The sequence below is a fragment of the Bos indicus genome, chromosome 7 (genome assembly GCF_029378745.1).
Source record: "Bos indicus isolate NIAB-ARS_2022 breed Sahiwal x Tharparkar chromosome 7, NIAB-ARS_B.indTharparkar_mat_pri_1.0, whole genome shotgun sequence".
In the NCBI taxonomy this organism is placed as follows: domain Eukaryota; kingdom Metazoa; phylum Chordata; class Mammalia; order Artiodactyla; family Bovidae; genus Bos; species Bos indicus.
The window spans coordinates 56942197-56964046 of NC_091766.1; the positions used below are offsets into that span (position 1 = coordinate 56942197).

Here is a 21850-nt window from a genome sequence, read left to right on the forward strand (position 1 = left end):
ACACAGGCATGGATCCTAGGGGAACTCGTGTACGTGTGCACAGGGGGCATACACAAGAATGTTCCTAGCAACATCATTCAGGACAGCCCTAAACTGAAAATCACTCAAATGCCACATAAATGATAGGATGATTAGATGGTGGTAGGTGCATATGATGAAATATGGGACAGCAGTGAAAACCAACCACAAAACCCTAGTGTTAAAGCAGAAAAACGCAAGTCACAGAAGAACACTCAACGTGCATCGATATGCCCTGTGTTCAGAGAAACAGGCAAACCTCAACAACACATGGTTTAGGGATGTATTCTCACATGGTAGAAGTTGCATAGAAAAGTGCCGGAACCATTAGCTAAATTTCTGCATTGTCAGCTCTGGGAGGAGAGATCTGATTATAGAGGAATATGCAGAGGGCCTCTAAGCACAGTGTTCGATTCCTGTTTTTATTTGGTTTTGTGAGTTGGGTGGTAGTGTATGCAGATGTTAGTTTTCTTATTCTTCTTTTAACAAAAAAATTATATACACATTTCTATGCATAGTGTGTGTGTATATATGTACTTTATATATACACATAAAATTTTTAAATGTCAGTAACAAGGGAACATAAAAGAGGAGAGGTGGGGTGGGGGTATGGAAAGGGCAGGGGTGACAGAAACAGTGTGATCTGCTCAAGGAGCTGAAAAAAGACCCACGGCTGAAGGAAGTGAAGGGGGGAGGGATGTGAGGAAGGTGAGGCTGGAGACGGGGCAGGAGCCAGATCACAGAGAATATTCTAAGCTTTGATGACTCCCTGGAAGATGGAAATGGAGTTGTCTTCACAGCGTTACACAGGATTACCCCTACTGACCTCACTATGTACTTTAGAAGACATTTTTAATTTTTTTTGTTTTAATTTTTTGCTATGTCTCACAGCATTGTAGGGGCTTCCCTGGTGGCTCAGAGGTTAAAGCATCTGCCTCCAATGCGGGAGACCCAGGTTCCATCCCTGAGTTGGGAAGATCCCCTGGAGAAGGAAATGGTAACCCACTCCAGTATTCTTGCCTGGAGAATCCCATGGACGGAGAAGCCTGGTAGGCTACAGTCCATGGGGTCTTAAAGAGTCGAACACAACTGAGCGACTTCATTTTCACTTTCACAGCATGTGGGATCTTAGTTCCCTGACCAGGGATCAAACCCTCGCCCCCTGCATTGGGAGCAAGGAGTCTTAACCATTGGATCACCAGGGAAGTCCCCTAGAAGATACTTATAGAGGTGGACCTAAAGTAACCTGCTGCCAGCTCCTGAGTGAGTTCTGTTTCTCAGACAATGCTTTTACTCTCAGGGCAGATTATAGCACTGGGCAGCTGCTCCCTGCTCATCCAGAACAGGGAGGGATTGCAGGCTGGGCTGGCTCTGAGCCTGGCTCTGAGACCAGCTTAGAGAAGGAAGGGGAGCAGTCTGGTAAACGAAGTTCTGACTCTGCAAGGATCTCGCTTCTGCCAGGGAATGAAGGAGAAAAACAAACAAAAAAGCACTTCATAGTCCACCTGTCTCCAGATCTATTGTATATTACAGGGGACACTGGCCAGGAACAGTGGTCACCAGGAACATGACATACCTGTGACTCTAAAAACAGAACTTTGAGGGCTTCCCTGGTGGCTCAGTGGTAAAGAATACTCTTGCCAATTCAGGAGATCCAGATTCAATCCCTGGTCTGAGAAGATCCCACATGCCACAGAGGAAATAAGCCCATGCGCCATAACTTCTGAGCCTGTGTTCTAGAGCCTGAGAGCCTCAACGATTGAGCTTACGTGCTGCAACTACTGAAACACTCGTGCTCTAGAACAAGAGAAGCCACTGAGATGAGAAGCCCACGCACCGCAACTGGACAGTAGCCCCCGTTTGCCACAACTGGAGAAGAGCCCACATGGCAATGAAGACTCAGCATAGCCAATAAAAAAATAAATACAATTATTCTTCTTAAAAAAAAAAAAGAACGCTGAATTTAGCTAGAAGGCTTTTCCTGGGATACCCAAGCATGCCTCACAGACATGAGCTCTCTAGGCACATGGAGTTAAGTGCTAACCTTGAAAGTGAAAGTCACTTAGTCGTGTCTGACTCTTTGCGACACCATGGAATAGTCTATGGAATTCTCCAGGCCAGAATACTGGAATGGGTAGCCTTTCCTTCTCCAGGGGATCTTCCCAGCCCAGGGATCAAACCCAGGTCTCCCTCATTGCAGGCGGATTCTTTACCAGCTGAGCCACCAGGGAAGCCCCAAGTGCTAACCGTGGTCAGCACTTACAAGGCCTCCTGGTGTCAACTTAACCACCCACTTGCTGGACTGAAAATCACATAATCTTTCCATTTCAGCTTATCTGTAGAAATGAGGATGACAAAAATGAGGCCTGTGTATCACAAGTTAGTGTTGGAATCGCAGCGTGTGAATGAAATACCTCTTGGAGATCAAGGCAAGCCTCTCCCAGCAGCACCCAGAGCACTTCGAGCCCCACCCTATCCCCCATGCCAACATGTGCTATGTTCATATAACTGTGGCTTTAAGTTCCTTCCCCAGTATACGGGGTGAGGTCCACCTGAGGAAGGAACTCTGTGTGTCTTGGCCATTCCATTAGCCCCAGTGCTGAGTACCAAGTGTGGCCCACACACTGCAGCTGCTGAATATGGCTCAAGTCCCTCGTAATAAAAGAGAAGAATGAATTTTTAACTCTATAAAGTTCAATGGTCAACTCTAGATTTTCCATAGTGGTGGTATAGAAACTACCATATAAATACTTAATTTTCTGTCTCTAAAATGCAGCGCTTCTTCCAGCCCTGAGTGAACACTCCATAGGTTCAGGCCCTTGTTCGTTCCTGGGCGCCCTGAGATGCTGGAGCACAGGGGCTGGCTCACGCTCTGTTGAGGAGGACAGTACCCCAATGCCCTGTAAGCTCCTGAGAGGCATGAGCCCTGGAAGCTGAGTACCACAGCAGGGGTTGGGGTGGGGGACACCAAACATATTTTGGAAAGCCAGGGACCTGAAAGCTCCTCTAGAAGAGACAAGAGGAGGCTTACTTACTCCCATCCCCCACCTCATTCTTGGGTCCTGCTCTCAGTCCAAGACCTTGCAGGGCTGTCACATAAAAGAAGGTGCTCCACCCACACCACCACCCACACCCTGCACAGCAGCTAATCTCTTAGTAGACCAAAATAAGTAATATTTAATTAAAATATACACCCTACTATATACAAAACAGAACACAAGGACCCACTGTATAGAACAAGGAACTCTATACAACATCTTGTAATAACGTATCAGATCAGATCACATCAGTCGCTCAGTTGTGTCAGACTCTTTGCGACCCCATGAATCGCAGCACGCCAGGCCTCCCTGTCCATCACCAACTCCCGGAGTTCACCCAGACTCACGTTCATCGAGTCAGTGACGCCATCCAGCCATTTTAAAGAATACTTCTAGGTGGCACAGTGGTAAAGACTCTGCCTGCCAATGAAGGAGACGCAGGAGAAGATCCCTTGGCGGAGGAAATGACAACCCACTCTAGAATTTTTGCCTGGAAAATCCCATAGACAGAGGAGCCTGGCAGGCTACAGTCCATGTGGTCACTAAGAGTCAAACACAACTTAGAGACTGAGCACATGCACACATGTATTTATGTCTATATATATTTATATCTATATATAACTGAATAGGGCTTCCCTGATGGCTCAGACGGTAAAGAATCTGCCTGCAATGCAGGAGACCCCTGTTCAGTCCCTGGGTTTGGAAGATGCCATGGAAAAGGGAATGGGAACCCACTCCAGTATTTCTGCCTGGAGAATCCCATAGACAGAGGAGCCTGGCGGGCTACAGTCCATGGAGTCACAAAGAGTCAGACACAACTGAGTGACTAACATATGACTGAATCACTTTGCTGTGTACCTGAAACTAACACAACACTGTAAATCAACTCTGTTTCAATAAAAAAATTTTTTTAAATAAGCAATATGTACTTTGGCCACCTCATGCGAAGAGTTGACTCATTGGAAAAGACCCTGATGCTGGGAGGGATTGAGGGCAGGAGGAGAAGTGAGAGGATGTGAGAAGTGAGGAAGTGAGAAGACAGAGGATGAGATGGCTGGATGGCATCACCGACTCGATGGACATGACTTTGAGTGAACCCCAGGAGTTGGTGATGGACAGGGAGGCCTGGCGTGCTGCGATTCATGGGGTTGTAAATAGTCGGACACGACTGAGCGACTGAACTGAACTGAACTGATTGAGTACTTACACTGTGCTAAATAATACACACGAGTTCTTTTATTCAATCCTCATAACAACTCTAGGAGAGAAATACCATTATTGCTCCCATTTTACAGATGAGGAAATGGAGGAGCCACAGAATTTAATCCTTACCCAAGATCATATATGCCAGAAAATGCTTGAGCCGCAGAGCCAAATGCCTGAGTAGGTTAGAGCTGCCTCCAGAGGCCTGGGCCAGGGTGCTGAGTCCCAGATCTGGGAGGCCAGGGCCAGCGGAATGCTGCAGCAGCTCCAGCCAGGCCTGAGCCCCCTCTCCTCCCTTACTTAACACCTGAAAACGCCCAGAGGCCACACAGCTGTGCATTCCTCTGCTCCTGAAAAAGACTTCTTTTCAATGAATCACTTCCTTCAAAAGAAGGAAAAAATGCTTTTAGATCATTGCAGAAATTCCCACCCACATTCTCTAATACCAGCACTTTCTCTCATCCTGCTCAGATCCCCGGATCCTACCCCAGGAAGCACCAGAGCCTAGAGGACCACAAAGGTAGCCTCACAAACCCTTTGTGGCACGGGGACCTGAGGTCATAAGTGACCTCAGGAAACCACCCACCAGAGGCCCTTTCGTTCAGACAGGCTGGGCCTGTGTCTTGAATACCACTGACAGGAACAGACCTGCCTTCCTCAGAAGCTGGCCATCTACCCGGCTGTCTTCGTTTACCGGGTGGGGCCTTCGTCTCTGTCTTGTTCTGGCTGTCCTTCCTCCCTGGCTTTATCTCGCTCTTATTCCATTCATTCATTCATTTTTGTTTTCACCTTACTCATGGAACCTCTGTCTGATCCCTAGGTATCCACATTTGATTTTTCCCATATTCAGGTGGCCCCCTGACATATGAGGATCACTAGCCCACTGTTAGGTTAACCTGTCACCCCTATATCCTTTGCTGACTAATTCCAGCGCTTGGGCTGGGTCAAGCTAAGGTCACTTCCTGCCAGCTAGATTATATAGTCATATTTTTTAACAGCTTTATTGAGTTATAGTTACATACAATAAAGTTCAACGATTTTAAGTGTACAGCTCAATGACTTGGCAGATGTTAAAAGGCATGTGATGACTACTGAAACCAAGATATAGAATATTTCTATCACCCTCAAAAGTTCCCTTTTGTGCCCCTTTGCAATGAATCATCTCTCCCCATCCCTGGCTCTTGGCAGTTCTTAACCTGTCACTACAGAATATGTAGTTTTGTGTGTCCTGCTGCTTTCACTTAGGATGATGTTAAGATTCATCCACATCATTGCATGTATTGCTGAGGGGTTTTCCATGGTGTTTATACCGCAGTTTGTTCACTCACCAGTTGATTGGCATTCAGGTTGTTTTCAGCTTCTGGCTAAAATGAATAAAGCTGCTATGAACATTCCTGTACAAGTCCTTGTATGGACATAAGTTTGCATTTCTCTTAAGTAAAAACCTGTGAGTAGGATGGCAGTGTGCTAAATGTATACTTTAATAAAAATGGCCAATGCATTGTCCTGTGGCACCCACCAGGAGCAGATAAGAATTCTAATTGTTCCACATCCCCATTGACACTTGGTATGGTCAGTCTTTTTAATTTCAGCCATTCTCATAGGTGTGTAGTAGTATCTCACGGTTTTAATTTGCATTTTCCTGATTATTGTTGATGTTGAACATTTTTCCATGTGCTTACTGGCCACTCGATATTATCTTTTGTGATGTCCTTTGCTCATTTTAAAAAATCCATTTGGCTGCAGCAGGTCTTAGCTGTGGGCATGTAGAGTCTTTGTTGTACCATGGAGAATCCTTCATGGCATCGAATGGACTCTCTGGTTGCGGCACGCCAGCTCAGTAGTTGCAGCCCATGGGCTTAGTTGCTCCATGGCATGTGGTCTTAGCTCCCCAACCAGGGATCAAGGCCACATTTCTTGCATTGCAAGATGGATTCTTAACTACTGGACCACCAGTGAAGTCCCTTTTGCCCATCTTTTAATTGGGTTATTTGTCTTCTGAATGAGTTACAAGAGTTTCTCCAGTCTTAATCTCCCCTTTCTTCTCCCTTCCTCTATCCCCCTGGATCTTTCTCTTTCCCCCATGTGTCTTTGCTTCAGGTTCTGACTCTCTCCCCCACTCTCAGAGCTGTCCACCGTCTCCCTCCCCCTCTCCTCCTCCTTCCCCACTTGTATTTTCCCTTCTCCTCCCTGACACCTCAAACTGAAAATCTGGCCTCCCTTCCCATTTAACCTTAGAAAGAAATCCAACACAAACCCAGTGATTTCAGTTCTGGCAGGTTTCCCTGTTCCAATTAGGAGCAAAAATACCCATCTCTCCAGCTGAAGACCTGGAGAAGTAAAAAGAGAACTTCTTTAGGTGTAATGGAAAGATGGTTTTCTTTGCATTCTGGCATCTTCCTCCCCTGTAAATGGTTAATAGTGCTTATGGATGGTAGGACTTTTTACTCAAGCATAACAATGGAAAGTCACAGGTGTTATGTGAAGTTCATCCTGCTTAATCAGTGATGCAACAGCCTTCACAAACATAAGATTAGTTGTTCACATAACGAGGCTCTCCCTTGGAACATCTCCCAATCCCAGAAGGATTATATCTTGCCCAGTTGCAGGGGAGGAGCAGCCTAGCCCAAAGCCGGCAGCTTGTTTGAGGGAACCAGTGTGACAATGTTTGATTGCAAAGTTCATAACACTTTATGAAGTATTAGAGACTTTCAGATGGATGACCAAGGAATGGTCTTAGGTTTTTTTTTAATAAAATTTTAAAGGTCATATTCCACTTACAGTTATATTGGCTCTATCCCCTATGTTTTAAGTACATCCTTGTAGACTATCTTATACCCCAATAACTTGTCCCTCCCACTCCCCACCCCTATATTGTCCCTCCCCACTCTTCACACTGGTAGCCCCAAGTTTGTTCTCTGTATCTGTGAGTCTGCTCTCTTTTTGTTATATTCACTAGTTTGTTGTATTTTTTAGATTCCACTATTTATTGTTGTTGTTAGTCCCCAAGTCATGTCCCAACTCTTTTGCAACCCCATGGACTGTCACCTACCAAGCTCCTCTGTCCATAGGATTTTCCAGGCAACAATACTGGAGTAGGTTGCAATTTCCTTCTCCAGGGGATCTTCTACATCTCCTGTACTGCAGGCAGATTCTTTACCACTGAGAAACCAGGGAAGCCCTGGTTACATCTTAAAAATGTATTAATACAAGGAAAAAACAATAGAATAGTGTCCATAATGTGGCATTTTTCTATAAATTAAAAAATAAACAGGTATAGATATATGATGTTGGTATATGCATACGTACATTTTCCCGAAAAAAATCACAAGAAAGCAGCAGCAGTGATGAGATGTGGATGATAGAGTTATACAGGGAAAAGGGTGTTAAGTAATGTCATATAGTATTTGTCTTTCTCTTTCTTATTTCACTTAGCATAATGCCCTCCAAGTCCATCCATGTTGCTGCAAATAGCAAAATTTTGTTCTTTTTTATGGCTGAGTAATATTCCATTGTGTGTATATGTACCATATGTTCATTATCCATTCGTCTGTTGATGTACACTTACATTGCTTCCATATCTTGGCAATTGTAAAATATGCTGCTTTAAGCATTAGGGTGCATGTATCTTTTCAAATTAATGTTTTTGGTTTTTTTGGACATGCACTCAGGAGTCAAATTGCTGGGTCATATGGTAGTTCTATTTTTAATTTTCTGAGAAACTTCCATACTGTTTTCCACAGTGGCTTCACCAGTTTACATTCCCACCAGCAGTGTATGAGGGTTTCCTTTTCTTCATGTTCTCACCAGTATTTGTTATTTGTGATCCATTCTGGCTGGTATGAGGAGATATGTCACTGTGGTTTTGATTTGCATTTCCCTAATGATTAGCAGCATTGAGAATCTTTTCATGTGCCTGTTTACCATCTGCATTTAATGTCAATTCCATTCTTCTGCCCATTTTTAAATCATATCATTTTGTTTTTTTACTGTTGAGTTGTGTGGGCTATTTACATATGTTGAATATTAACCTCTTACTGGTCATATAATTTACAAATACCTTCTCCCATTCAGTAGGCTGTCTTTTTATTTTGTCAATGGTTACTTTGCTGTGCAAAAACTTTTTTTTAACTAGGTCCCATTTGTTTATTTTTGCTTTTATTTCCTTTACTTTAGGAGACAGATCCAAAAATATTGGTACAATTTATATCAAAGAGTTTTCTGTCTATATTTTACTCTAAGTTTTATCATATCCAGTGTTACATTTAGGTCTTTAATCCTTTTTGAGTTTATTTTTGTACATGGTATTTGACAATGTTCTGATTTCTTTTACATGTAGCTGTCCAGTTTTCACAACATCATTTATTGAAAAGACTGTCTTTTCTCCATTGTATATTCTTGATTCTTTTGTCATAGACTAATTGAATATAAGTACGTAGATTTATTTCTGGGCTCTCAAACCTGTTCCATTGATCTGTGTGTCTGTTTTTGTCCCAGTACCATTTTTTTTAATGTAACTTTGTACTGTAATCTGAGGTCAAGGTTTGCCATCCCTCCAGCTCTGTTCTTCTTTCTCAAGATTGTTTTGGCTATTTGGAGTCTTTTGTGTTTCATACAGATTTTTAAATTATTTTAGGTCTGTAAAAAAAAATGCCTTTGATATTTTGATAGGGATTGCAGTGAATCTGTGGGTTACCTTAGGTAGTGTGGTCATTTTAATAATATTGATTCCCCACCAAGTTGGACTGTTTCCTGAACTTCTTCTGGCCTTTCATTGTTAGTGTATAGAAATGCAACAAATTCTGTATATGAATTTTGTAACCTGCAACTTTACTACTAGAGCTCTTGATGAGCTCTGAGCTATAGTAGTTTTTCTGGTGGTGTCTTTAGGATTTTCCATGTATAGTATCATGTCACCTGCAGACAGTAACAGTTTCACTTCTTCCTTTCCAATTTGGATTCCTTTTATTTCTTTTTTTCTCTGGTTGCTGTGGCTAGGACTTCCAAAACTGTGTTGAACAGAAGTGGTAAGAATGGACCTCCTTGTCTTATTCCTGATCTTAGAGGAAATACTTTCATCTTTTCACCATTAAATATGATGCTAACTGTGGGTTTGTCATATATGGCCTTTATTATGTTGAAGTATGTTCCTTCTATGAATGCTCTCTGGAGAGTTTTTATCATAATGGGTGTCAAACTTTATAAAAAGCTTTTCGTACATCTATTGAGATAATCATATGGTTTGGGACTTTTTAAAAAGCTTATTAAAATATATTTTATATACCATATCATATTTTACATACCATAAAATATATTTTACATTTAACCCATTTAAGATATATACATAGAACTATGTAATGTTTCTTGTGTCTTGCTTTTTTCAATTAGCATGATGTTTTCACAGTTTATCCATGTTCTGGCATATATCAGTACTTCATTTCTTTTGTGGTTGAATAATTTCCATTTTATAGATATTATTCCATTGTGTAGATATACCATGTTTTCTTTATTCATTCTTCAGCCAGTAGACATTTAGGTTATTTCCACCTTTTGTCTATTATAAATAATACTGCTGTAAAATTCACATACAAGCTTTAGTGCAGATGTATGTTTTCATTTCTCTTGGATGTCAGACTTAGTGAATCATATGGTAACTTTAGGAGTTATTTGAGGGACTGCAAAACTATTTTCCAAAGGGCTGGAACCATTTTACATTTCCACCAACACTGTATGAGGGTTTAGATTTCTCTATACTCTTGCCAACCCTTCTTACTATCTAACTGGAATGGTTTTCTGATCCTATAACTGAATTGAAACATCACACATACATACACAACCATACAAACATTTATACAACCATTGACACAGACACACACACAAAACTATGTCCATGCCTTCTTGCACACACCTCTAGAGTTCATAGACATATATACAGAATTCCAGATAGACATTCACAACCATACATACATATATCACACATAGCATACATGCTTATCTGACCCACATGCATTAACATAATAAGACATACAATAGACCAGTGCCATCAAACATGTACATACAATTGTCACAGGTTCTGAATAAACATACACACTTGTACATACATACTCAGTAATGGATTCACAACTGCTCAAACACACATTCTTCAAATAATAGTTGTACCCACAAAGCACAGTCCTAAAAAGGCACATATATGTAGTTATCATCATTAAAGGTAGATAACTGAAGACTGGTTGAATGTATTTACTTTGGATGGCATGGAGATTTCATTAATATTTGGTGTAGTGGGTAGAAAGATGTTTTCATTCATTCATTAAGTTACAAGTAACATATTAAGCGTATAAGAAACACAAAGATAAACAAGACATAGTCCCTTCCTCATGAACTTGTAGTCTAGTGATGGGGGATGGTCAGTAAATAAACAAGGAAACAATCACAGTCTTTGATACGTGCTGAGAAGAAAATAAGCAAGGTAAGACATTAGATAATAAGAGAAGCCTCAGGATAGTTAGTAATTTCCAGATGCTTTTAGAACTTTTGCTCCCTCTTTCAGCCTGGAAAAGTGAAGAGGTTGCAGATTTACCATCACTAAGTCACAGGATAAACTGGTGTGTGTGTGTGTGTGTGTGTGTGTGTGTATGTGTGTGTGTTAATACTAACATTAGTGAGAGTGTGGGCTCAGGACCTGGAGTACCTGGTTTTAAATGTTGGTTCATTCTAGTTGAGTGATTTTTCTCTTTCCCTCAGTTTCTCATCCAAAAATAGGGATGATAATAGTTCCTTTAATAAGGATTAAACTAGCTGATACTTATGAAGCACTTAAAACTGCCTGGCGAGTGTTCTCAACATTAGCCATCATATCATTTTTCGAGAACAGGTTTTCTTAGAGGGAGGTGAGTGCACTAGAAAATGGGTGGAGAGGGGCTGGGGGAACATAAGGAAGAGCCTGACAGTGCTCTGTTGACTGTAAATTGAACGGGCCTTCATCCCAAGCCTTATCTGAGCAGTCTTTCGGAATGTGACCCTGGCATACCACCCCAACAGACCATAAACCAATCTACCACCACTCCGCTCTGCCCACAGCCACAAACCACAGAGAAAAAGACACACGATGGGTGGTGCTGGGCGTGCCTGTTGGTTTTTAGTTGCGTCAGAATGCAGCAGCTCTGCTGTGGGTCTGGCTCCTAATGCTTGTTGTTTCTGCAGGTCAGCACCTATCACCCTGCACCTGCCTCCCCAGGACATTCCACGGCCATTGTCAGTCTTCCTGGCTCCCAGCAACACCTCTCAGCTAACATGTGAGTAAAAAAAAAAAGAAATGAGTTCAACCCTCCACTCCTGGTCCTGGCACAGAGCGGTCATCTTTGCCATCCCTCTCTCATCGAGCATCCCCCATCCCCAACCATCCCATGCAGAGAAAAAACAGCTTCCCTTCCTTTACAATGTCCAAAGGAAATAATGATGAAAAATACAAATTACCAAATTACATCATCCTGGCTCATTATTTTACAAAAGCAGAAAGAAACTAGATTATGTACGAAAACCCTACAGGGAGATTGGGTACTGAGCGATTTCTGTTGTATTTCTTTAGATTCACAATGCTTGGTCATCAGTAGATGCTGCTGTATCAGTGAGAAATAAATATAACATTTCATGAGGGAAAGAAATCTTGCAGATGAGAACATTCTCCTAGCCCCTTTGATAAAACCTTTCAGTGCCTCAAAGTCCTTAGAGCAGTTGTCCCCAACCTCTGGGCTCTAATGCTGATGATCTGAGGTGGAGCTGGTATAATAATAATAGAGATATAGTGCACAATAAATGTACTTTGTGCACTTGAACGTGTACTTGAATCATCCTGAAACCATCCCACTGGCACCAAAAAGGTTGGAAACTGCTGCCTTAGCGTCTATCCGGCTCAAAGCCATACACTTTTAACCCCAAATCTGGGAAACCAAAGTGGGTTATTTTTAATGCCTTTAGTTGGGTAATTATTCTCCTTCCAAAGCCGAACTACTCCCCAGGGTCTTTATCCCCCAGCTCATACCTGGATGTTATCTACCCAAGCTACTCTGTGGACTTCAGAGTGGAAAATCACTGCTCCAACCCAAGAACATTTCTACCACGTTTCAAGCCCATCCTTCTCCATCCCACAATGCAGCCAATATTCATTTCACTGTGTGCCAAAACACTGAAATTAACCCTTGCCTCCCACTTCCCCATGTCCATCTCCTGCCTACATTAAGCTAGCATCTTGGGGGTCAGACACGTCACTACCCTCAGGAGAGGGAATGAATCAGAGAGGCTTCTATGCTGACCCCTCGGTTCCCTGAACCTTGATGGCTGTGACCACTGTCTTGAGGGTACTCTAAGCAGTGTGAACAAGCATCCTAGATAGAACCATCACTTTCAGGCTTTCGACCTGACTCTGCCACTGATTCCTGGTCACCAACTCCTTTCTCTATTCTCAGCTAGTTTCCCCAATGTCAAAATACTGATGTGACCTCAGTGAGTGACTTGGAGCTTCAGAGCACGCTATGGAGGAGTGAGGAGATGGAGGGGGCAGGGATTTGGGCCCCTCCGCTGCAACTTCAACAAGGTTCCACCATTTCCATCTGCCTTACATAGTGAGGTTTCAATTCTTAAAGGATGTTTAGTGCTAACCACTGGGTTAGGACTCTGAGTTTTCCTCTCCCTTCACCCTTTGCTGGTTCCACTAGGCACACTCACCAGCATCCTTCACCAGTTCCCTGTGTTTCCCCAGGTTTGTAGCTCTGCACTCCTACTCAGCCCATGGACCCGATGAACTGGACCTACAGAAGGGAGAGGGCGTCAGGGTCCTGGGCAAGTACCAGGATGGCTGGCTCAGGGGCGTCTCCTTGGTGACCGGGCGAGTTGGCATCTTCCCCAACAACTATGTCATCCCCATTTTCAGGTGCGTCCTCTCCAATCTCAGGCATCAGAGGGTTGGATCATCTAGGCCAGAGTCCATCTCTGAGTTGAATGGCTGAAAGACTCAATCCTTTCAGAGTGTGGGCCAAGAAACAATTTTTGCTTCACTATCCTCCTAATGCTTAATTAAAAAAAAAAAAAGTAAAATGGTTATCTTTTAAATAGCTCTTCACATTTTACAAGTATTGATACTTTTGCATCTTTTAACTCTTTGGCTATGCTCAAGTATCCCAATAGGTGGGTGTTATTTTACAGATGATGAAAGTGATGTGCAGTTAACCAGCCTACTCAAGAGCTAGACTTCAGTTCTACTGTATAACCCCCACAAATCACACTTCACTGTCTTCACCAAGACACTCCATAATCATAGGACAATGGGAAAGCCCAATGATCAGAAGACCTCTGGGAGCACCTTAGGAGACTTCCCAGGATGTGGTGCCATTAGGCAGGGTTTTCGTGACTCAGACCACTACCCATACATCCAACCCCCAAGTCACATGCTAGTGACCCTGCAGGTCTTCTTTCCAAACAGCTTTCCCAACCTTTTTCATTCTCTGGCACATGCATCAATTGCACTGCTGCAGTTTGTCCAGCCACCTCATACAACCACAAGTAAACACAGGCCCCCAAAACTATCCATGGCTCCTCCTATAAGTCCAGGTGCTACCTCCACCCCCTATAAGTCCAGGCAAAGCCTATCACAAGGTACCAAGCCCCTTACCACACATAAACACTACCTTTATGACATACCAGAGAGTCATAACTCCAAGGAAAGGGATAATCCCATTGTTCTCTATGGGGGTCAGAGCAGGAGTCATACATGGCCAGTTTGGGGAACCTTCCTGTAGGTGGGCAGTGTGTCCAGAGGAGGGCTGCAATGGTGAGGAAATAGAAGCTACATCACTAGATAAACCTAGAAAGACACTAGGATTGTTTGAGTGCAGAAGACAAGGGTCAGAGAGACCATAATAGACTGTGTAGATCAGGAAGTAGGCTGGTTCCCTCAGGGGACAGTGAACCAGTGAATACAACTTAGAAGATTCTGGTTCAATAAAAGACTGCACTTGCTTTTATTGAGGTGGCGAATCCCCTTTCTAGATAGAATACAGGCAAAGTGTGGGTACCAATAGTTCCAGGCAAAAAGATTTCTTTGCATGCCAGAAAGTTGGAATAGAGGGTCATAGTTACTCCCTTCAGTGGTTCTTGGAATTTGTTAGAAATTTGCAAAATCCCCAAAGGCAAACTAAGGATGCCTATAACTGATGCTTTAATCCATTTAGTTAGCAAATATATACTGAGCACAGTAGGTTAGGCACCCTTCTAGACACTGGAGAAACACCAGTGAACAAAATACACAGAAATCTCTGCCCACTGGAGCTTATACTCTGGTGGGTTGGACAGAAAATAAATAGACGTGTAAGGAATATAAGTGGTGTGCTGATGATAAGGTCTAAGGAGAAAAAATAAGTCAGGAAAGGGGGATAGAATTTATGTGAGGGTGACTACAATGTTAATAGTCTGGTTGGGGTGGGCTGGCTGAGCGGTGAGAAGGAAGAATGGAGGAATGCGGGAAGTGTTTTCCAGGCCCAAGGAACAGCGAGGACAGATCAAAGGCCCCGGGGAAGGAGCATACTGACATGAAGGCCGAGAGGACTGGATTAGGGAAGTGAGAGGGGCCTCGTAGGAGATGAGGCCAGAGTGGTAACAGGGATTCAGATTCAGAATTTGCTCAGTCATAATGAGGAATGTGACTTCAACCATGTTATAGGGCTTGGAGCAGAAGCATTGACATGATCTAACTTGTGTTGTAATCAGAACCCCTCCGGGTGCTGGGTTGAGAGTGAACTGTAGACAGGAAAGGTGGAAGCAGAGAGACTAGTTAAGCGGATATGGTAAGAATCCAGGGGGTGGGAGTGCGGGGGAGCTGGGGCGGGGGGTGTTGACGGTGAAATGAACAAAGGTGCTGGCTGTGGAGGGAGGGAGGGGGCGGTGGTTAGATTTTGGTTTATTCTAAAGGTAGAAACAATAGGATTTTCTGACAAATCCAATTCTGGGTGTAAAAAGAGAGGATTCAAAGTGAGTCCTGAATAACTGAAGACAAGGTTGCCTTTTACTGAGATGGAGTAAATCCAAAAGAGAACAAACAGGTTTTGAGGTGTTAGTGAGGGGAAGCAAAAGCCTGGTTTGCAGCACATTGTCTCAGATGCCTTAGTATTCCTAGTAAATGGTTGCATCTATACAAGTCTAGCATTTAAGAAAGAAGTCTAAGCTTAAGATGAAAGCCCAAAGACTAGATGAAATCATCAAGGTAGGATCCGTTGTGGTGGAGAGAATGACAGTGAGCCGGGAGCTCAATTCCTCAGGGAAACAGGGAAAGTGATGTCTGCAACAAGGCAGAGTAGGAGATGGTAGAGTCTGTTCTTGTGAGTCCATGCTGCGAAGTCTTGAGGACAGTGGGAGGATAGTTCAGAAGTGACAGAGAAGAGCAAAGACCTACCTTAACTCATGAACAGTCTTCCATGGAAGAAACTATCATGAACTCTCTAGGGCCATCTCTACTAGTCTAGTGGGGCATTTGTATCAGGCCTTAGCCTGAAGTCCTGATTATTCCACAAAAAACCATTAAAGTAAGAGTCACTGTATAATTCATCATCCAAACTAGGACATTTTTGAGATAGAAGAGGGACACTACCAGGAGAGCAGCTATAAACTGAGATTCTCCCTGGAAAATCTGGACTTAAGATCACCCTAACTAGAATGCACATGGGACTCTGTTCCAATGAAGTTCAAGGCTCCAGCTTCCTATTCTCGCCTTGGCTTTTCTCCAAGGTAGATCTATTCTTGGGCAAACAATGAGCTTCTGGACTCACTCTATCCGAGGTGGCCGTGTGTCAGATGGTGGATGGATGTTCAGCAGCACCATAGGTGGCCATGAGTCCTTCCGCACCCCTGGCTCATAGAAACCTGACTATGTGCATATATTGAGATGCTGCTGATGCTGATGGGTGTGTTTGCTTCCAGGAAATCAGCATTTCCAAAAAGGAAAGTCACTGTCACCATATAATCTCCTTAGGGCTATTAGTTGACAGCAGATCAATGCTTTCTCTGTGTGTTATGTTTTCTCTGACAGCCTCCCAGATGCAGAGAAGGTTTCCATCCCCAAAACCTTGGATGCAGATGACATGCTCAGTTTGTCTATCTAGGGGCAGCTCACCCTTGTTCTTAATAACCCTTCCCATTGCGGGAGGCTTGGTTCCTCCCAGTTCTCAGGGCTAAATGAGGCCATTCTTTGTCAGCGGAGTTTCTGCTACTGAGTGGGTTGGACTACGTGTACGAGGTCCCTTTCTGCTCTTTGGTTCTGTGTGAGTGAGAGGTTTGCCCCCCATTTTCACTGTGTTTGCAGAGATGGCTCTGCACTACCTCCAGCCCCCATGGTGTACAGGACTGCCTTTTCTAAGACAGCCAGACCTCCAAGGTGTGAGGTGCCCCCTGAGATTTGAACTTTCGCTCTTAATCAGCATCATCTCCTAATGCATTGAGCCAGACAGAGTCTGGGGATCAATTGAGAGACCAGAGCTGACCAAAATGCGAGGGTTTTGGTTTACAGTTCAGCAAGTAAGCCTTTTAATTACCGGAAGAGGAGAGGCTGCTGTGGTGTGTGAAGCTCCAGCACTCTGTGCTTGAGGGTAATACCAGCCTATCCAGCTGTGCTGACCACACCTAGATCTCTGCTACCACGACCTATTCCCCAGATCCCAGAGATAGCCCTTGGGTCGAGGGTACACAACACTTGTCACGTTTTCATTCAGGCCCTTCGTAGCAGCACCTACATGCTTTTGGGTTTCCTCCTCCACACCCAGTCTCAATGGAGGCATGTTTCCTCCCATTTTAGAGGCTGCAGAAACCAGCTCCTCCCCATTCCTTCTCCTCCTCTTCACTTTCCCTCTCCCCTCCCCGTTCTCCCCAACCTCCTCAGCTCATCACCACAGCTGAGAGACAGGCTTAGCCTCTCAGAACTTGGAAATGGGAACAAGGAAGGAACAAGGGAGGAAAGCACATGGGCCAAGTTGAAGACTGTTCATGGTGGGCACTCAAGCAGCAGCCCCTGATCAGACACTCCCCGCCTCAGACTCCTGCCTCACTAGTCTCAGAAGCTTCCTTAGGATCCTGTTTCCAAGCTCTTTCCACTCCTTTCTGTCCTCCCAATAAACGCCTTTCTGCCCAGTAAGCCAGGATATTTCTCTTTCAGGCAGCCTTCACCAGACTCATATGCCATCCTGTTGCCTAAAGGGTAGAGAAAAGTGACAGGTGGGCCACCACTCACTGTCCTTTCACTTGCTACACGGCACTGTATAAAGACTGTCACAGTGCAAGCTTTTGCCTTACCAAGAGGCTATGCCAGTACTGAGCAGGGTAGAGGGCACGTGTGTCAGGCCCCTTTCATGTACTGCGCAAGTTCTTAAGGGCTTGTATCTCAGGTAGAAAGGGGGACACACTCAAAGCAGTGCAGTGGGGCAAACCAGAGGCAACACGCTCACCTCCCCCTTAAACCCAGGATGCCTTTCCGTCTCTCCATCTAGAAAACAGGGATCATAATGTCTGCAGATCTTGGGTGTCATGGGGCTTAATGAATATGTGTTAGCACAGCATTTTGATGTTAGAACATGCTGGGTAAGTGCTGAGGTGTTTGTTTGTTTGTTTTTTGGCTGTGCTGGGTCTCTGGGTCTTCTTTATTGCTACTTCGGCTTTTTTCTAGTTGCAGTGAGCAGGAGCCACTCTAGTTGTGGCGCATGGGCTTCTCGTTGCAAAGCACAGGCTCTAGGGTGCTCAGGCTTTAGTCGTTGCAGCTCCTGGGCTCCAGAGCACCGGTTCAGTAGTTGTGGCACTTGGGCTCAGTTGCTCCCTCATGGACCAGGGATCAAACCCATGTCTCCTGCACTGGCGGGCAGATTTGTTGCCCCTGAGCCACCATGGAAGCCCTTGTTGATCTTTTTGCCAAAAAACATAGAGGGGTTCAGTGTTGGGAAGGGGACTTGAAATTTAGGAGTTTCTGGAATCCAGCCTCATGCTGGGCTCAGAAAAATGAGGTCGCACCTCAGTCTGTAAACAGTTGGCCAAAGAAAGGACTAGTCAAATAAGCCTGGCTCAGGCCTCATTAACTTTTCTGTACTTGCTGCCACTGCCACTGCCAACCATTTTGGAATCTGTGTTCCCTGTTGCTGGTCCATTTTGCAGCATCCTACACTTTGAGGTCTTTGTTTAAAACACAGGCAGGTGCAGACGCTGCTATGAAAGCCAGCACTGGGGAGTTCTCTCAGCCCAGCACTCATCTCCAGAATGTAGTCTGAGCTCTGACTGGTGGCTAGCCCACTCCGCTTCCCTGACTGCATCCCCAGAGACCAGAGGAGAATGAAAGCTGTGGACAGAAACCCCCTCACCACAAGCATCTGTCCCCAGGGCATGTGGCTGCATATGCTTCATGGGCAGAGTTGGCCACATTAAGTGGTGCCTTTCCCATCTTGTGCAACACTGGTGGCTCATTATTAAACTACATACACTTTTTTCAAGCAAAAAAGGGAGAGAAAAAGGAGAAATAAGAGGAACTTACCTAAAGAGAAACCTGGAGGCATTGACAGGAAGGAAACTACATGGGGACATCTTTGTGCCAGGACCTTGGTTGAGTTGGTTTCCTCCAGGGAATTAGCAGAGGTTACTGAATCAACAGAGTGACAAGGTGACTGATGGGCTACTCCACTGGGGCTGTGATGTTGGGGTAGGATGGGACAAGGACAAGAGAAACATGTAAAGTGACAGCCATTCCCCACAGGGTTCATGGAGCTGCAGGCTGGAAAGCAATGAGCAAGAAATTGCTGTTTTCAAAATTTAAATACTATTCTTAAAAATTAGAGCCTAAGGCTGAAGGATTAGGTTTTGTGTAAGCATGTGTAGGGCCTACCACCTCCTTTGGTTTATTTATTTCAAGCAAGATGCAGGGTTTTCCAAATTATGAATGCTCTGACTAGCCAGAAGGTAGTGTAGCTCAGTGATAAGAGCGTGGGTGACAAGAGCCAGCCTGGACCTGAGTTCAAATCTCAACTACCTGTAAATCTGTATTTTTTTAATCTACAAAACAGTAGTATTTATAGTTGCTAACTCAGAAGGCTGTTGTGAAGAACCCATGAGATAATGTGGGCAAAGGACTTGGCCAATGCCAGATATACAGTGAAAGTGAAAGCATTAGTCACTCAGTCATGTCCGACTCTTTGTAACCCCATGGACTCCCCGTGGAGCCTGCCAGGCTCCTCTGGAATTTTCCAGGCAAGAATACTGGAGTGGGTAGCCATTCCCTTCTCCAGGGGATTGTCTCAACCCAGGAATCGAGGCCAGGTCTCCTGCATTGCAAGCAGATTCTTTACCATCTGAGCCTAAGTGCTCAATATGTGTGACACAAAATGGCTGGCTTCAGTGCTAAGTGCATTATGGCAGCCATTCAACACTTTAACAATATATGCAGATCACAGAAGATATCAGATAAGTCATATAAAATCTCTGCCTTCAAAGAGTTTAGAATCTAGTGGACAAGTCACTGAACAAACAAGAAACTGCCCCTCCAAAGTGAGATGAACACATACAAGGTCTTAAACTCAGGGCTAAAGGAACGTGGGGTGAGGAGTGATCAGAGCTGGAGGGAAAGAAGGTGAAATTCAAGTCTTCTTGTCCCACCAGGCCTCAGCAGGAGACCTCGTCCCTCCCTTAGTGTACCCACACAGTTATCCAGGTGTGGGAGCTGAGGCCTCTGTAGTTAAGACTCTGTGTAGTATGTATATATGGGTAGGAGCAGGTGAGGAGCGGCCACATGTGGTATATGGTTGGGAGCTGACTGTGGTATATGGTTGGACTCTTGACTGAACTTTTTCTTTTTCTATTTCTTCTTTTAAAAAAAATATTGCACAACCAGAAAGACATCTAGCGTTCCAGACTCCCGAAGTCCTGGTCTCTACACCGCATGGACGTTATCCACCTCCTCTGTGTCCTCTCAAGGCAGTATTTCAGAAAGTGATCCCCGGCAGAGCCAGCCCTTCAAGTCCGTCTTCGTGCCCACAGCCATAGTCAACCCTGTGCGGAGCCCAGCCAGCCTGGGGACCCTAGGGCAGGGCTCTCTCCGCAAAGGACGAGGTAGCATGAGAAAGAGTAAGTAGTGGTGGAGAGGTACGTGCCTAGACCTAAGGGATGGGGGCGATCTCACTCTGGGCAAACAGAGTGGTTTTGGGGGGTTTGTTCTTTTTTTTTTTTTTGCTAAAACAAGGATTTTTGCTTTAAGGTTGCTTTACATTTCCCAAATATCAAGTTGTTTTATTAGATTAAGCAAGACAGACTCAGGGTCACAGCCCTCAGTCTACATACACACACACTGATTGGGAATGATACCAGCCCTGAGTACCAACATGTAATTAGAATATGGCCTAGGTTGGATGCTGGTTCTTGCTGGATCAGTGTTTCTCAAACTGTGTTCCGTGGAAACCCTCAGGGGGTACCAAAAGGGAAATGAAGGATGCAGGGGAGGAGGAAAAGAGGAGTTGATGCTAAGAGCCCCTGAATCCCACTTTGTTTAACTAATATATGTATAAGTTTAAAAAATTATATTGTACAAAATTACGTTATATTGTACAAATATATCCTTCCAATCCTTCACCCTCAGTCCCAAGTTCTCATCCATGTACATGCATACCGTGTAATCTTAATACATTGTTCTTCACCTTGCTTTCATTTTTATATAACATCCACATTGCACGCATGGCAGTTACATAACTTCCTTCATCTTAAAAGTCATGCTTTTATCTTCTAATATATTGAACCTCTGCATAAGACTTCATTTTGAGGGGTTCTAAAAAGTTTCTGAGACCTATTGTTCTATAACACATCGAACCTCTATATTTGTACACCTCTCTAGAAGATGACAACAAGCCAAGCTAAGTCAACTTGATTTGTTCTACATCCCCTGACTTAGCCTGGGCTCTGCCATCCCTCCTTCTATCTTAAAAAAAAATAATTAAAGGTGAAAATTCAGTACTAGTCAGAGCAAAGGATTCACATGTGGGGCAATATGCCACACAGGAAAATGCCCTCAGAAAATTAAAGCTATTTTCTTAGTTCTACTGTTTCTCAGTGCTTTCCAGTCGCCTGCTTGCCTACTGATCCCAGCTCTTGCCTCTTCATTTGAGCCACTCGTGCCTCTCTCCTGCACCCTCCAGTGCCAGCCTCCCCCCTCTCCCTGCAACACACACAATAAGTAATCCCACCACAATAGCCTTGGTTGGGCAAGTTACTTACTTCTTGGGTCTTCAGTTTTCTCATTTGAAAAATGAAAATAAAAATAGCACCTATCTCATCAGAGTAAAAAAAGAATCCATTTAATAGTAATGACACGGTGCCTGACACACAATAAGCACTCAAGAAATGTTAGCTATTTTTACAGCATTAGTGTCTTACCAGTATTATCATAGCTCTTAGAATTCAGCAGATCATGTTAGGTCCACCCATAATGTGAATGTGTCATTTCACTTAGTGCTGAAATGTTCACACTTATGAATGCCGAGAAGAACATCCCCGTGGCAATGTTTCCCACTTCCTTTTGGACACTTCCT

General features: G+C 44.1%; 1 protein-coding gene and 1 long non-coding RNA gene across 5 annotated transcripts in view; one reads left to right on the plus strand and one right to left on the minus strand.

The window, feature by feature from the left end:
* The window catches only part of SH3RF2 (SH3 domain containing ring finger 2), a 148862-nt gene that overhangs the window by 103419 nt on the left and 23593 nt on the right, over positions 1–21850 (plus strand). For all 4 annotated transcript variants that reach the window (XM_070793745.1, XM_070793744.1, XM_070793743.1 and 1 more), the window contains 3 exons: positions 11463–11554; positions 13018–13188; positions 20164–20396. In XM_070793745.1, the coding sequence (XP_070649846.1) occupies positions 11463–11554; positions 13018–13188; positions 20164–20396 (496 nt within the window). The remainder of the gene's footprint in view (positions 1–11462; positions 11555–13017; positions 13189–20163; positions 20397–21850) is intronic.
* LOC139184186 (uncharacterized) lies at positions 11430–14799 on the minus strand. The gene is made up of 3 exons (XR_011567720.1): positions 13748–14799; positions 12984–13326; positions 11430–11547 (listed from the first exon to the last, which is right to left on the minus strand). It is a non-coding gene; the product is annotated as an uncharacterized lncRNA (long non-coding RNA).